This window comes from Cebus imitator, unplaced genomic scaffold, assembly GCF_001604975.1.
Source record: "Cebus imitator isolate Cc_AM_T3 unplaced genomic scaffold, Cebus_imitator-1.0 Scaffold335, whole genome shotgun sequence".
In the NCBI taxonomy this organism is placed as follows: domain Eukaryota; kingdom Metazoa; phylum Chordata; class Mammalia; order Primates; family Cebidae; genus Cebus; species Cebus imitator.
Window position 1 is genome coordinate 559,100 of NW_016107650.1, and position 14,600 is coordinate 573,699.

At 43.1% G+C, this 14,600-nt stretch overlaps 1 protein-coding gene across 10 annotated transcripts in view; it reads left to right on the forward strand.

Moving 5' to 3' along the window:
* The first annotated feature begins 5,023 nt into the window (after nucleotides 1–5,023).
* The window catches only part of CARMIL1 (capping protein regulator and myosin 1 linker 1), a 351,508-nt gene continuing 341,931 nt past the window's right edge, over nucleotides 5,024–14,600 (forward strand). For all 10 annotated transcript variants that reach the window (XM_017505212.2, XM_037730170.1, XM_037730172.1 and 7 more), the window contains exons 1-2: nucleotides 5,024–5,242; nucleotides 9,813–9,910. In XM_017505212.2, coding sequence (XP_017360701.1) covers nucleotides 5,203–5,242; nucleotides 9,813–9,910 — 138 coding nt within the window. In that variant the 5' untranslated portion in view covers nucleotides 5,024–5,202. The remainder of the gene's footprint in view (nucleotides 5,243–9,812; nucleotides 9,911–14,600) is intronic.

Sequence of the window (14,600 nt, forward strand, 5' to 3'; positions counted from 1 at the left end):
TTCCATAGAGGTGTTCGTAGTATTTTCTAATGGTAGTTGGTATTTCTGTGGGATTGGTGATGATATCTCTTTTATCATTTTTTTATTGCATCAATTTGATTCTCTCTTTTCTTCATAACAGTATTAACCTTATATATAAATGGGCTAAATGTCCCACTCAAAAGACACAGACTGGATAAATAATGAAATGAAGGCAGAAATAAAGATGTTCTTTGAAACCAATGAGAATGAAGACGTAACATACCAGGCCATACATACCATACCATATAAAAGGACTTGGCTCAATTGAGCCTTCTAAAGGCGTTTTCCCTCACCTACTATGTGGCTGGCACTGGGCTAGTTGCAGGGCAATCAAAGCTCATCTTGATCATCCTCCTAGAGAAGGAGCTCCTTGTGGGCCAGTGAGGCCAAACCCTGGTCACCTGTATGCTTCCAAGGGAATCTGGCCTAGGAGCTTGCAGAGTAGCATAAAAACTATAGTAAAATGGGCTGAGCGTGGTGTCTCATGCCTGTAATCCCAGCACTTTGGGAGGTCAAAGCAGGCAGAACACTTGAAGTCAGAAGTTTGAGACCAGCCTGGCCAACATGGTGAAAGCCCATCTCTACTAAAAGTACAAAAATTAGCTGAGTGTGGTGCCATGCACCTGTAGTCCCAGCTACTCTACTTGGGAGGCTGAGGCAGGAGAATCGCTTGAACCCAGGAGGCAGAAGTTGCAGTGAGCCGAGAATGTGCCACTGCATTCCAGCCTGGGCAGTGGAGCAAGGCTCTGTCTCAAACCAAACCAAATGAAACCAAAACTATAGTAAAATGAACATTTACCTGGAAATCTCAAATTCTAAGTTCAGTCTTTGACTCTTAAAGTTCTGACTTGGGGCAAGTCACTCCACAAATGTGAACTTACTTCCTCATTGTGATAAAGATATAGTAACTGCACTTTTTACCCAAGGAGTCACTGGGTAGTTCAGATATGTCAAACCCTTATTTCCTCACTTGTCATAGATAACTTATTTTCAGATGCATCATGGATTTCGTAATATATCTGGCATTTGTGTTGGGGATGGGGCGTGAGAACCATGATTTTAAAACTGTTTATACCAATTATAAAATGCATTCAGATTTCATTAACTTTAAAATGAGAAAATGTTTCTTTGAATCAAGACAATATGTTATCTACGGAAGTGTTCAAATGTTCTGAAGTTGGAATACCATTGAAAACTGGGAGCTCTGATTACGGCACATTCAAACAGATGTGTTCTTAATTACCAAGCCGATTTTCCTCCTTTTTGTTCAGTCATATACGTTAAGGATTCATTCTGTTTTATTTTTGTTATGAAACATTTCAAACACATGTAAAAGTGAAAGCAATGAATTCCCATTTATCTGATATGCAGCTGCAACAAAAATCGACAGAAGGCCACTCTGATTTCATCTATTTCCCTACTCAATACTCTCTACCCCCCAACATCCCCGTGGGCTATTTTCAAGCAAATATCAGGTCTCATATAATTTCATTTGTAAATACTTTATTTTTCATTTTTTTAAGATGGAATTTTGCTCTTGTTGCCCAAGCTGGAGTGCAAAGGCTCACTGCAACCTCTGCCTCCTGGGTTCAAGTGATTCTCCTGCCTCATTCTCCAGAGTAGCTAGGATTACAGGCGTGCGCCAACATGCCCTGCTAACTTTGCATTTTTAGTAGAGATAGGGTTTCTCCATGTTGGTCTCCCGACCTCAGGTAATCCGCCTGCCTCGGCCCCCCAAAGTGCTGGGATTACAGGCCAGCCCATTTGTAAATAGTTTAAAGGAGTGTTGTTTAATAGTCATTTACCTTCTATTGTCTTCCAGTCAGAGATAAACTAAGTTTTCTTAGAGGTGTTTTCAAGTTTAGTTCACATTGCATACTCTCCTGAAAGATCTTTATTAACCAAGCTGAAAAATACACTTTCTTAAGAAGGCCCCTTCACCAATGGTTACTGGGGGTGGGAGGTTAGTCTTAAAATCATTACTTGGGGTAAAATGCTGGTGGGTTCCACATTTCTGAATACCTTTCTATTTTATACCAGTTCTCAATGCAGTAGACAGGATCAGAAGCTGACTTAGTAAGTTTGTGAGATTTTTTTGTTACAATGCTGATTTCTTCTTATCTTTTTTGTTTGCTTTGTCTTCATGGGTTTAATCATTTTATGATATAAGTTTAATGATAGTATGTTGGGTCATTTTAGAGACAGTATTTTCTGCAAACTTTTTTATTCAGAGTGTTTTCTGATCTTAATGCATTACAAAATGCACCATATAGATGTGAATATATGCTCATGAGTTAAAAATAAAAATCCATGGATAGCTTTTCAAAATAATGTTGCCACTCAGTGTATGTTAAATGTATTGTAACTATGTTTAACATTTTACAGATTCAAATGCAGTAGGGATTTTCAGATAAAAGTTTTCTCTTACTGACAGCTTTCAGATAAACCATACTAGTTGTATGGTTTAAACACAGCCACATGTAAACACTTACTTAGATGAAGCTATGGCTAATTACATTTGTAATGCCAATCAGTTTCATGTAGCGGTTTGATCACTTTTTTATTCAAGACTACAGTATATAAGCAGGGATGAATTTAAGGAAGTTGGAGGGATGGTGGAGTGAGAAAAGTTTGTTTTTGAGGCAGTAGGAGAGGTAGACAGTCAACAAGCACACATTTCAGGATGCAAACTGCATTCTCTAAGCTGGCACCATGGTTTTACCAGGCTGGGGATGTTTCCTGTTTGTTGGGTTTACCGCTTTATAAACAGTGCTCCTTGGAGTTTTCTGCTTGCTCTTCTGAAACACATTTGAGTTTTGCAACCGAGAAGTAAATGACTTTGATTTCCAAAATCAGTCAGTCATTTTTCAGTGTTGTGATAGGAGATTCATTTTAATTCACTTCAGAGACGCAGGAGCCAGTCAGGATCCTGTTGCAGTGAAAATGATTCTTTTACTGAAACCCCAGCTTCCTTAAAAAAAGCCAAAGAGTACTGAATTACAGAACTGCCATACAGCCTTTCCTTTATTCTTTCCATCACCCAGGCCGCAGGAAAAAAAAATCTTTTGTTCTTATTTTCACAAGTAATCACATGGTTTGGAAACTTCAGGGTATTTCTGAAACTTCATTGGGATGTGCCAGAAAAGCCCTCTTTAACACACAGGGTTGAATAAAAGACAGTTTTGAGATGTTAATTTCCATTTATTGCAGAAAAAAGATATTTAATGCATCAAGGAAATGTCTAGCTTCAAGAAATTGCCCACTTTTGAAACAAATGGTTGGAGGCCTGAGGTCCAAAGCTCTAAAATCGGTTAACAAATGTTTATTGAACACCTACTTTGCACTAGGCTGTTGAAGAGGTTCAAAAGTCTAAGATAAATTCCTGCTTTCAACTCATCTACAGTGTGGCTGGGCAGAAAAATCCAAACTCAGGGGACAATGCAAGCGTGAGTAAAACTAGACAAATGCACAAGTAATGAAACAAGACACTGCATGGAAGGGCTTAGAACCGTGTGCTTCAGGCAATATATATTCTAGAGGCTTAGGGATCACAGCGATCTGAAAATCCCTGGAAAATATTCACGAAGAAGGTAGAAACTAGGATGGGTTTGAAAACACAGATGAGAATCAGATAACCTTAAGAGGAAGGAGGAAGGAAACAGAGAGTCTGGTTGTAATAAAGTGGAGGGTGGGAGAGGTAAGGAGGGCGGGAAGGGGCCAGATTGGCAAATCCTTAGTGGTAAGGCCCAGCTGTGGGGCTGAAGATAATTCTAAGGGATCCAAGGTCAGTAGCAGTGTTTAAAATTAGATTGCCAAGTGTTTGGGATTCCCTTTCCTTTCCTCCCTTTCTGTGCTTTCAAAGCAGAACCTGACAGTCTGGGACATTCCCAGCCCTAGGCTAAAAATCCGCGATTAAGGCACAAAGCGTTCTTGGCCCTGAAGTTGAGCCTCCGGGGATGAAGCTCAGGGAAGTCACAGGGACTTTGGGCCCAGGTTCTCAGTGATTCAAGTTCAGCTTCCCAAATGTGCCCCGAGGATAAAAGAGATCTTTTCGAGTGAAAGGCATTTTCCAAGGCGTTCGCAGTTGGAATGTCTGAGATTGCGAACTGCGGCTGCAGAGCACAAGCTGAACACACACACAAGTGTTTTCTCACCGTATGATTAGTGTTCACAGGTTTCGTCTAGCTCACCAAAAATGAAGAAGAGAGCTGATGAAATGACATGTCACCGGGAGGGTTGAAAAAGAAAACGTGCGTGAGAGGTCTCAGAAAGAACCGGCTTCCGTGCAGACGGCTCTGCAGAATCTGCAGCCTCCCGTGCTCCGCGTCCCTCGGCCCGCCCGGAGGTGGGGACTGGCGGCTCACCCAGATCGCCTCCCTCGCAGCCAGCAGATGGCTCCCGGGCTCTCTCGCGCGCTGCGCTCGCTCGCCCCCTCTCCTCACACAGGGCTTTTGCGGTTTGGGAGGGAGGCTGCGAGGAGGGGCGGGTGCCCGCCGCCGCCACCGCAGCACCGCGCAGCGTGTCTCCTCGGGGTGCGCCCCGCGCCGGGGACCCAGCGCCCGGGCTCCGGAGGCTGGCTCTCGCGAGGTGAGGAGGAAACGCAGCAGCAGGAGGAGGAGGAGGAGAAGAAGAAGGAGAAGGGCCGGAGCTGCCCCCGCCCAGCCGGATCCCGGCGGGAGCGCGAGGACAGCCCCCTCCCCCGCCGCGCGCCGCTCTCCCCGCCCTTTCCACGCCCCCCGTTTTCACCTAGGGCGGTAGGTGCGGCGCGGAGACGGGGCGGGAGCTGCGCCTGCCAAGCCCCGCCGGGGACCTGCGAGCCGGGAGGAGGAGCCGGCGCCGCAGCCGCCCCACGCCCCGAGCCCGCCCGTGATCCCGTGCGCTCCTCACTGCGCCGCCGGGAACTGCGAGGAGGCGTCATGTAGCAGCAGCAGCAAATCCGCCTGGCATTTGCAACTCTTTTTTTTTTTTTTTTTTTTTTTTTTTTTTTTTTTTTTTGTTTTTTTTTTTTTTTTTTTTGTGGGGCGGGGGGCGCGCGGCTAAATTGTATCTCCGACCCCCTTTTCTTGCCCACTTCCATTTGCAAGCTGCATCTGCCTCTCAAAACATTGAGGACTTCGGAGAAGGGCAGGGGCCGTACATCAGAGTTGGACCTGCAGTACGCCCCGCTCCTAGAGGGCAACCATGACCGAGGAGAGCTCTGATGTTCCCAGGGAGTTGATAGGTAAGATTCACGCGGTGGTTGGATTTCCATCTTCCTCTGCTAACTCCTCACCTCCGCCTCCCTTCCCACCTTCCCGCAGGTCCCGAGAAGTCTGGGCGCACCTTAGGGTGGAGTGGTGTTGGGCAGGGTCATTGGGGGCGCCGGGAAGTTTGTTCCCATCCGACCGCCTCTAGAGCCAAGTGCAGCGACGGAACGCGTCGGGGAGGAATTGGGAGTCCTCCTTGGGGGGTCTCGGCTGCGAGCCCTAGGCACCTCCTCCCGCCCAGACGCGGGGGTCCCGGTTGGCGGAAGAAGGGGGCGGGCACCTTACAATTGGGAGTTCCACTAGAGAAGGGAGCCCTTTACGGCGCCCGGCCCACTGCCCCAAACTCGGGAAAGTCCGGGAAAGCTTACGGGAAGGACAGCTGGCGAGCGCACAGTAGGTCGTCTCCGGCACGTGTCAGGCACCTTCCTGAAAATGCCCAGCGGGACGTGATCCTCTGACCCGCAGACTGGGGAGAGTGGGCGCCAGTCTGGTAAAATGGGCCTGGCAAGGCGTGGCTTGTTGTAGCCAGCTGGGAGCGAAAGGGTTACAGGTCTGACGCAGACTCGGGCCAGGAAATTGAGGGTTAATGATAAAAGCTTTATTTTAATAATGATTAACCTACCGATTTTCCTTACCGGGGATCTCTTAGGGAACCTGTATGTGGTACCCTGTGAAAGGTGACCCATTGTTTGAGTCCCTTAAGGGTTATTACTTTTTTTTTTGGTGGTGGTGGGGGCAGGGCTGGTTAAGTCTTGAGGTTTAACTTAATTATCTGGAGGGTTAAAATGGTAGAGCTGAAATAGGATGGGAGAGTGTTCTGAAAAACCTAGCGTTTAAGCATGTGTATGTGTGTAGCATGTTATATTGTAACAAGGTGTGTGTGTCTGTGTGCAGATGTGTTTTGAGCCCTAGTGACCTATATTCCCTACTGTACCATTCTTGGCACACTGCATAGCGTACTGCTCACAAAGATGATGTTTAATCGGTGCTGACAACAAGAGGAAGTTCTGAGCACCCATTCATCTCCCTTTGTGGAATTGGCGCCTCTGTTGTTCCTTTTAGCTAATAATACTTTGGAGGAATTTGTGTATGCCCTTCCGTTGGTGACTGTTAACTCAGCAGGTAAAACTTAATGTAAAGAGGCTGTTGCTAGGTTTGTATGAAAGCCTCTACTTCTGCTGAATTAAAGACAAACCTGACCTTTTACCAGAATTTATAATATGAAGTTGTTCGCGCGCACACACACACACACACACACACCCACCCATCATTATCCAGGCAAGCCCTCTTCTCTCTTCCCAACCTTGTGGAGTCTGCTCCTGAGATAAAAGTAGCAGCCTTTGCTGGAGTGAGTGACCCATCCAGTTCTGGGAGGCTGAGACCTTTCCAACACCCCAAGTAAAGGCCAGAGGCTCTGAAAATGCCACCAGAAGTCCTGAGAATGAGTTTAGGCAAGGACTTTCCTGGCTGGGGGATAAGGATGACTAAAGTTGGTGGCAGATTTTTGTGTAAGGAGTTGTCCTTGAGTCTGGAAATGGAAAGTGTAGGTAATTACTTAGAACCAAGAGAAAGAGTGAAGGATAGGGTGGAAATAAGGTGTCTGGTTTGTATTCATGATTCTCAAAAGGAATGGTTTGTATATTTTAAAAGTTGAATTTGACCTTTACCTTGAAATGGAAGTTTCGTTTTTATTAAGTATTGTGTATGTCATATATCTTTCAACAGAGTGACGTATTATGCCCGATATGATTTTTCTGGGTCTTTCAGTAGTCAAGTTAGTCTGAGATAGAATAAATTCCTGCACTTGTTTTCCTCTCCAATTTCAAATGCTCACAAAAATTCTGCTTTCATCAATTCAAAATGGCGACCACATGGAAACCTCTGTATTCCCTTAAGATTCCCTCAAGGTATATAAAAAGTGTTACAGACTTTTCGTGAAAAATTTAAATGCAGAGAAGAATAAGAAGAATATACGTGACTCCTATTACCGCTTAGAGGTAGTTATTTTAGATCTTTGGATAGACGGTTTTCCAGTCTGTTTGCCTGTGTGTATGTTCTTAAGTCAATTTCAGATGCCCATTTCCCACAATTCTTTTTTAGCAGAGGGAGGAGTAGCCTGTGCTTGTTTTGAGTTCTGATAAGATAGGAGCTGTGTAAAGAACTTGAAGTGCAGTGAGCTCTTCCACATGTGCCCTTGCCCCAGACATTCCATCTCCTTGTTGTTGCTTGAGCAAGCTGTGCTTCCTCAGGTCTATGCAGTTCTTTGTGTGTACACTGTCTTTTTCTCCCCTTCTTCACTCTTCTTATCTCAGCGGCCCTAAACTTTCACAGTGGCGTTCCCAAGAAGAAAATTTTGATTACCCTTTAATAAACATATGTTAAACTACATACTGCATTTAGTGTATAATCTAAAACACAACTGAAACACATTGTAAGTAGAAGTGAAAATCCTATTTTCTTCTTTCAGCTCAATGGATTGTATTGTACACTCCACTTTGGAAACCCCTGGTCTTATTTCCTATGCCATCAAGATTTAGCTCAGGGATCCCCTCCTCCCTGAAAGCTTCCTATGCTTTCAAATTCATGATCCTCTCTGCATTGTGTCTGAATTTGTTTAATGGCATCTCTCTGTGACCTCCATTAGATTGCAAACTCCTGTGAAAAGCAAGGACCATCTCTAGCTAGCATCTCCTCGAGTACGTGGCACGCAAGAGATACTCCTATGTACCTTCATTTGTTGAACGTGTGAATAGACCAAAATGATTGTAATACAGAATACAGGGTATGGGAGCTATAGAGGAGGGACTGTATTTTGGAGGGTAAATAGAATATAACCAGGAGGACGAGAGGGAAAGGGCATCCCAGGAAAGAGAATAATAGATACACAATCCTAGGGGTATACAAGATGAAGATGTTACGGATAATTTGATCTTTAGGTATGTGCTGAGAAATGACAATGGAAAAAAAAAATGTGAAAGACCTTGAATGACATGCTGTGAGTTTGGGGTTTATTAAAAAAAGACCGCAATTCATAGGCTGGGAGAGAGATAATGAGTCTCACGGTTTTGGAAGAGTCACTGTGGTTATGGAGGTGACAGTGAGCTGATGGCTTAGAGGCCTAGGTCGTCAGGAGCCGTAGAGGAGGTAGATTATGGGAGACTGGCTTCCTGTCTAAGAGGAGGAGTTAGAGATAAGCAGTTTCCAGCATCATTAGTGTCTAGAGTAGGAGATAATGAGTTTGATTTCAGACCTGTTCATTTTGAGGTTCTCATGGGAGTCCTAGGAAGACTTTCACTACTATCTGAAGTGTCAAGTCTCTGCATTTCTCCTTCTGTTGCCCTTTGACCACTCCTTGTGGGTATTGTGCTGTGATTTGGAAGGACATATGGCTGGGAGTACCTTTTTCTGGTTAAATCATTTGATACAGTTCTGGTTTATTTTTATTTTTTGAGACAGAGTCTCACTCTGTCACCCAGGCTGGAGTGTGGTGACGCAGTCTAGGCTCACTGCAACCTCTGCCTCTTGGGTTCAAGCAGTGTTCGTGCTCCAGTCTCCCAACTAGCTGGGATTACAGGCATGTACACCATGCCCGGCCAATTTCTTTTTTTGTATTTTTAGTAGAGACAGGGTTTCTCCATGTTGGCCAGGCTAGTCTCGAACTCCTAGCCTCAAGCGATCCGCCTGCCTCAGCCTCCCAAACTGCTGGGATTATAGACGTGAGCCAGCACGCCTGGCCCAGTTCTCTTGTGTTTTGTTTTGCTATATTCCCCAACCATCATGTCAAGACTTACTCAAAGAGAATGCTAATATTTGTATGGCACTATGGTGAACCCAGAGGCTGCTGGGCACCAGAGGTAACCAGCCAAGGGCAGAGGGAGTTTATGAATTCCTGTTGTGTTCTGCATGCAATGTAGTGCTTCATCATACTGCCCATCTTCGCTGTTTGCTGTTTTTTGTTTTTTCTTGTATATGTATCTTATTTTCCAAACAAGGTTATGTTATGCCTTCGATGGGCTGGTATTATGTCAGGCTTTTATGTTTGCCTCAGCATCTCAACACACAGTACAAGGTACAAAGGAGGTGTTTATTAAATACTTAATGGCTGATAACCATCAGATATTAAAGCAAGTGAAAAAAGACAAACACCTGGGCATGGTGGCTCATGCTTGTAATCTTGAGGCTCTGGCAGGTGGATCACTTGAGGTTAGGCGTTCAAGACCAGCCTGACCAACATGGTGAAACCCCGTTTCTACTAAATGCAAAAAATTGGTCAGGAACGGTGGTACTTGTCTGTGGTCCCAGCTGTTAGGAAAGCCGAGGCAGAAGAATCGCTTAAACCTAGGATGAGGAGGTTGCACTGAGCTGAGATCTCATCACTGCACTCCACCCTGGGTAACAGCGTGAGACTCTGCTTCATTAAAAAAAAAAAAAAAAAAAAAAAAGTAAAAGCAACCAAATATACTCCTCCAAATCAAATGCTTACTCCTCCCCAATGCTTTTTTTTTCCTTACTAATAGTATAATGAAACTATTCCTTTTTTTTCAGAAAGCATAAAGGATGTTATTGGCAGAAAGATAAAAATTTCAGTGAAGAAGAAAGTAAAGTTGGAAGTTAAGGGAGACAAAGTTGAAAACAAAGTGCTGGTAAGTCTTACTTTTATTTTTATTAAAATGTTTGGAAATGAAGGTGTCTTTTCATTGTTTAGATGACTTAATTTTCTTGCAGCATTACTTCTGTGTTTTATATGCTGTTCCAAAGTTCTGATGACCATTTTGTCTTAGGTTAATTGGGATATTTGTCAAAAGTTAAAAATAGGGTAATTTAAATTTTAAAGATTAAAGGCTTTTAGATGTATTTCTCAAAGTTGTAATTGTTGTCTATATTTATATAATCTCCTAGAGCCTGTTTTCATAGTATTGGAAGTTCAATGTCAAATTCAAATGGAACTTGTTAACAAAGGGTGGCTCATCCGATGACTTTATTCCTAAAGTCTTATGGAGGCGTTTAAAAGTTCATCTCAGGTTAGTTTAGTGATTTAATTAGATTTTCTCAGATGTTATATGTGAGTCCATCTAAGGGGTGATGAGCTAACAAAACATTGTAATTTTATGTAGGGTGTTGGTGCTTTGGAGGGAAACTCTTGCTGACGGCAGTATCTGCTAGTGTTGTGATTGGACTTGGGGTTCCCTCCAGTTTTTGAGAGGAGATGCTGGAGGGCTGAGGGATTGGGCCCCGCTGCACAAAACCTCTTAGAGAGGTGTCAGTGATGGAGTTACATCTTTAGAGAGGTGAAAAACGTTTTGTGGTATTTAATGGTTTCTAGGCAGAGATTGTAGCAAATTTAAATTTAAGCTTAGGTGAAAAGAATATTTTGATGGAAAGAATATACTGTTTAACTTTTTATCATTGTTATTTTATTTTTTTTCGAGATGAAGTCTCACTCTCTTTCCCAGGCTGGAGTGCAGTGGTGTCACTGCAACCTCTGCTGCCTGGGTTCAAGGAATTCTTTGGCATCAGTCTCCTAAGTAGCTGGGATTAGAGGCGCCTGCCACCACACCTGGCTACATTTTTGTATTTTTAGTAGAGACCATTTTTAGTTTCACCATCTTGGCCAGGCTGGTCTTGAACTCCTGACTTCATGATCCACCTGCCTCGGCCTCCCAAAGTGCTGGGATTACAGGCTTGAACCCTTGCGCCCGGCCATACCATGGATATTTTCAAACATATGCAAAAATTAGACAATAGTGTATCAAACCCTGTGTACCTGTCCTTCCCAGCATTTTACTAATATTAACTATCTTCCCCATGACTTTTTTTCCCCCTCCTGGAGAATTTTAAAACAAACCCAGGTATATATTATTGAAAGATAATACTTATTTTTTTTTTTTTAAAGATGGGGTTTCACCATGTTGGCCAGGCTGGTCTCGAACTCCTGACCTCAAGTGATCTGCCCACCTTGGTTTCCCAAAGTGCTGGGATTACAGGTGTGAGCCACCATGCCCGGCCAAGAGAATACTTTTTAAATTTTTTAAAGTTTTCTTGAGACAGGATATCAGTCTGTGGCTTAGGCTGGAGTGCAGTGTTGTCTCAGCTCACTGCAGCCTGAACCTCCTGGGCTGAAGCAATCCTCCCACCTAAGCCGACTGAGTAGTTGGGACTACAGGTGTGAGCCACCATGCCCAGCTAATTCTTTTTATTTTTTGTAGAGGCAGGGTCTCTCTGTATTGCCCAGGCTGGTCTCAAACTCCTAGACTCAAGCGATCCGCCTGGTTCGGCCTCCCACAATGCTGGGATTATAGGCATGAGCCACTGTGTCTGGCCTGAAAAAGAATATTTTAAATGTTCCATTTCTTCAGTTAAAGTTGCCACAGAATTTGAAGTGTCTTTCTGATAACATCTGTCTGGAGAATCTTCTAAAATATCTAACCCCAGGATATTTGACTGTCTTTTCTTGTTAGTAAGGATTATGCCTGTGATGGATGATTTCTATTTCTGTATTGTCTGTGTATACAAGTCGAGATGGTAAATGCATTGAAGTGGGAAAACTCGAGTGGCCTTTGCCCTGAAACAAAATATGCTTATGTAAACGACATGATTAAGCTATCAATAGAAGACATGATTGGTGCCATTGTTCTGTTTTATTTAGCTTCAGTAAAGATGAAATTTCCTGATGTTTTGGGTGATGTTGTTCAACCATGATTGTGTTATTTTTTTGGAAGTGGTACTGTGGAGAAGAAATATTGTTTCTTCCATTTGCTTTTTTATAAATTGAAAGTAAGTTTTTAATGATGTAGTAACTCTATAAGATGAATCAACTTGTCTACATCTTAAATATCAAGTAGTGATTGCTATGACAATCTAAAAAAATGGGGCTTGGTATTGTTTGATATGGAAATTATTATGATACTAAGAACAAACCCTTGTTTTGAGTACAATTTACTATGTTAAAATTTCAAAGACAAATTTAAATGTCCAATATAAAACACTATTTAAAAATAGTTATGATTAGTACTTAATTGTAAATTTTTGGGGGGCTCATCTAACAGCTGGAATTGATTAAAGTTGTAACCAAATTAAAAATGTATTTGATTTTAAGCATTTATCTCCACAAATATGGAATCTAAGCAGTTTTTAGGAGCATGGCCGGAACTCACTGTGGCTGTTACTTACTGGTGTGGGCAGGAATTATTAATAGAAATACTCAAGGTCTGGTTTTTTCTGACAGGCTTCAAATTAGAGCAAGAAGATGTAGGAAGTAACTGTGAAGTTGTGGATTTTTGTGTTCCTGAGTTTAGAAAAATTTAATTGCTTCATTGTCAGCCAACTAAAATGGGTTATAAATGAATCAGCTGAATATCTACAGTATACTTTTTCGAGTTGTGCTTTTGTTCTTTTACCCCTGTTGTCCACTATTCGCTCCTTTTCTTCTTATAAAAGTAGGAGTGTGCTGTATGTTACTTGGTTCTTTCTTCTTCCACTTTGAGACTTTATACTATGTCTAGCTTATCTTTTGTAGAGGGCTTATCTTCATTTTCCTTCCTATAATCGTAATAGCTCATATTTTTTAAATACTGTTTTTGAAGGCTAGTCGAGTGAAGCAGTGGGAGTGGAGGAAGAGCAAAGAAATCTATAACGAGTTGTGCTCAATTAGTTCCAGACACCCCTACACTCAGACCGGCCATGATCATAATGGCTAATATTTATTAAACAGTAGCCAAGTGCTAGAGACTGTTCTGAGTACTTCGCTATGCATTGCCTTATTATATCCCCACTACAACGTTAAGAGGTAGGCACTTTTTACATGACCATTTTATAGATGAGGAAATTGAGATCTGGAGAGGCCAAGGTAACTTGCTTCACATCATTTGGCTAGTTAATAACAGCTGGGATTCAAACCCAGCTCTGCCTCAGAGCCCCTCTGCTTTGCCTTTGTGGTCAGAAAGTAAGCAGCCGTTACCTTGTTCCATGCTTGCTGACTTCAAACAATGGTAGGCGAGATTTGGACTTTAGAGTTTCTGTTTTTGATTGATTGATTTACGCATTAGTTTTATATTTTTTGAGCTCCTGCTGTGTCTCAGTCACATGGTATATACAGAACAGTCAATCTTTGACTTCATAGGACTCCAGGCTTGCAGTCTAGTAGGGGAGGTAAACAAGTGGCCAGGCAGTGGTTTGAGATGTGCTATGTGAGGATGAATGGGGGCTCCAGGAGCATGGAGAGGAACTTCAACTCAGGCCTGAGAATCAGGGAAGACTTCCAGAAGGCAGGGAGGCTTAAGCTGGCATTCACTGGATGAGTAGGAGTTAGCCAAGGGAAGACAGTGGAGTCATGTTCTGGGCAGAGTGAACAGAACATGCCTAGAAGCCTGAGAGAGCTCAGCATGTTAGAGAAATATATTAAGGTACAGCTGGGGTAAGGCACATGCAGGGTGGAGAATGGGCAGGTGTAAAGCCTGAGTCTTTTCTTTGCAGTCGGGCTAGCACATGAAAGTTGGAACTGGTTAAACAGGTCTCTTCTTGCCACCTGCGTATAATGAAACATTAGGGCTCATTGGTTAAGGGCTCAGGCTTTGGGTTCACACTGCTGCTCAGCAACTTTATGACAATGTTAAGAATCAGTTTTTTTTCTCTAATGAAACCTATAACAGTATCTATTGGTATGTGGTTACTTTGCATATTAAGTGAAATTTATTTAAATACTGCGTAGCACAGTGGCTGCATGAGGCGCACACCTAACAAATGATAAGGCAAGAGGAACAAATGGGTCCTGCATTCTGTTTCTCCATGGTACAGAAAATGCCAATGCTTCTGAAGCCCAGCTGTCCGCTGCCTCCTTGACGAGTTGAGGTCAGTTCACCATCAGGCCAAGAAGCTTTATTCATAGTTTGTGACACCTAATTAGCAGGATAGTGGGCAATAGCCTGGATCCAAAATTCCTAAGGTATGCTCTGCTGAAATGAAATGAGAAATGCTAGATGTTCTGGAGCAAGAGTGTTTTATACGTAAATAAATTTGGCAATCAGAGTGTTAAAAATAAATCAGCTTCTTTACTGCATGACTCTTCAGAGCCATTAATATACCACTGTGCATTGTCAATTTGTAAGAGTTGGATAAAGTATTCTGTCTTTTCCAAACTTATTTGGCCAGAGACCCTAATGACGATCGGCTAAGAAGGAACAGGCCAGAGATGATGCCTCCTGGGACAGTTAAGAAAAGATAGAACAGGCCGGGCACGGTGGCTCAAGCCTGTAATCCCAGCACTTTGGGAGGCCGAGGCGGGTGGATCACGAGGTCAAGAGATCGAGACCATCCTGGTCAACATGGTAAAACCCC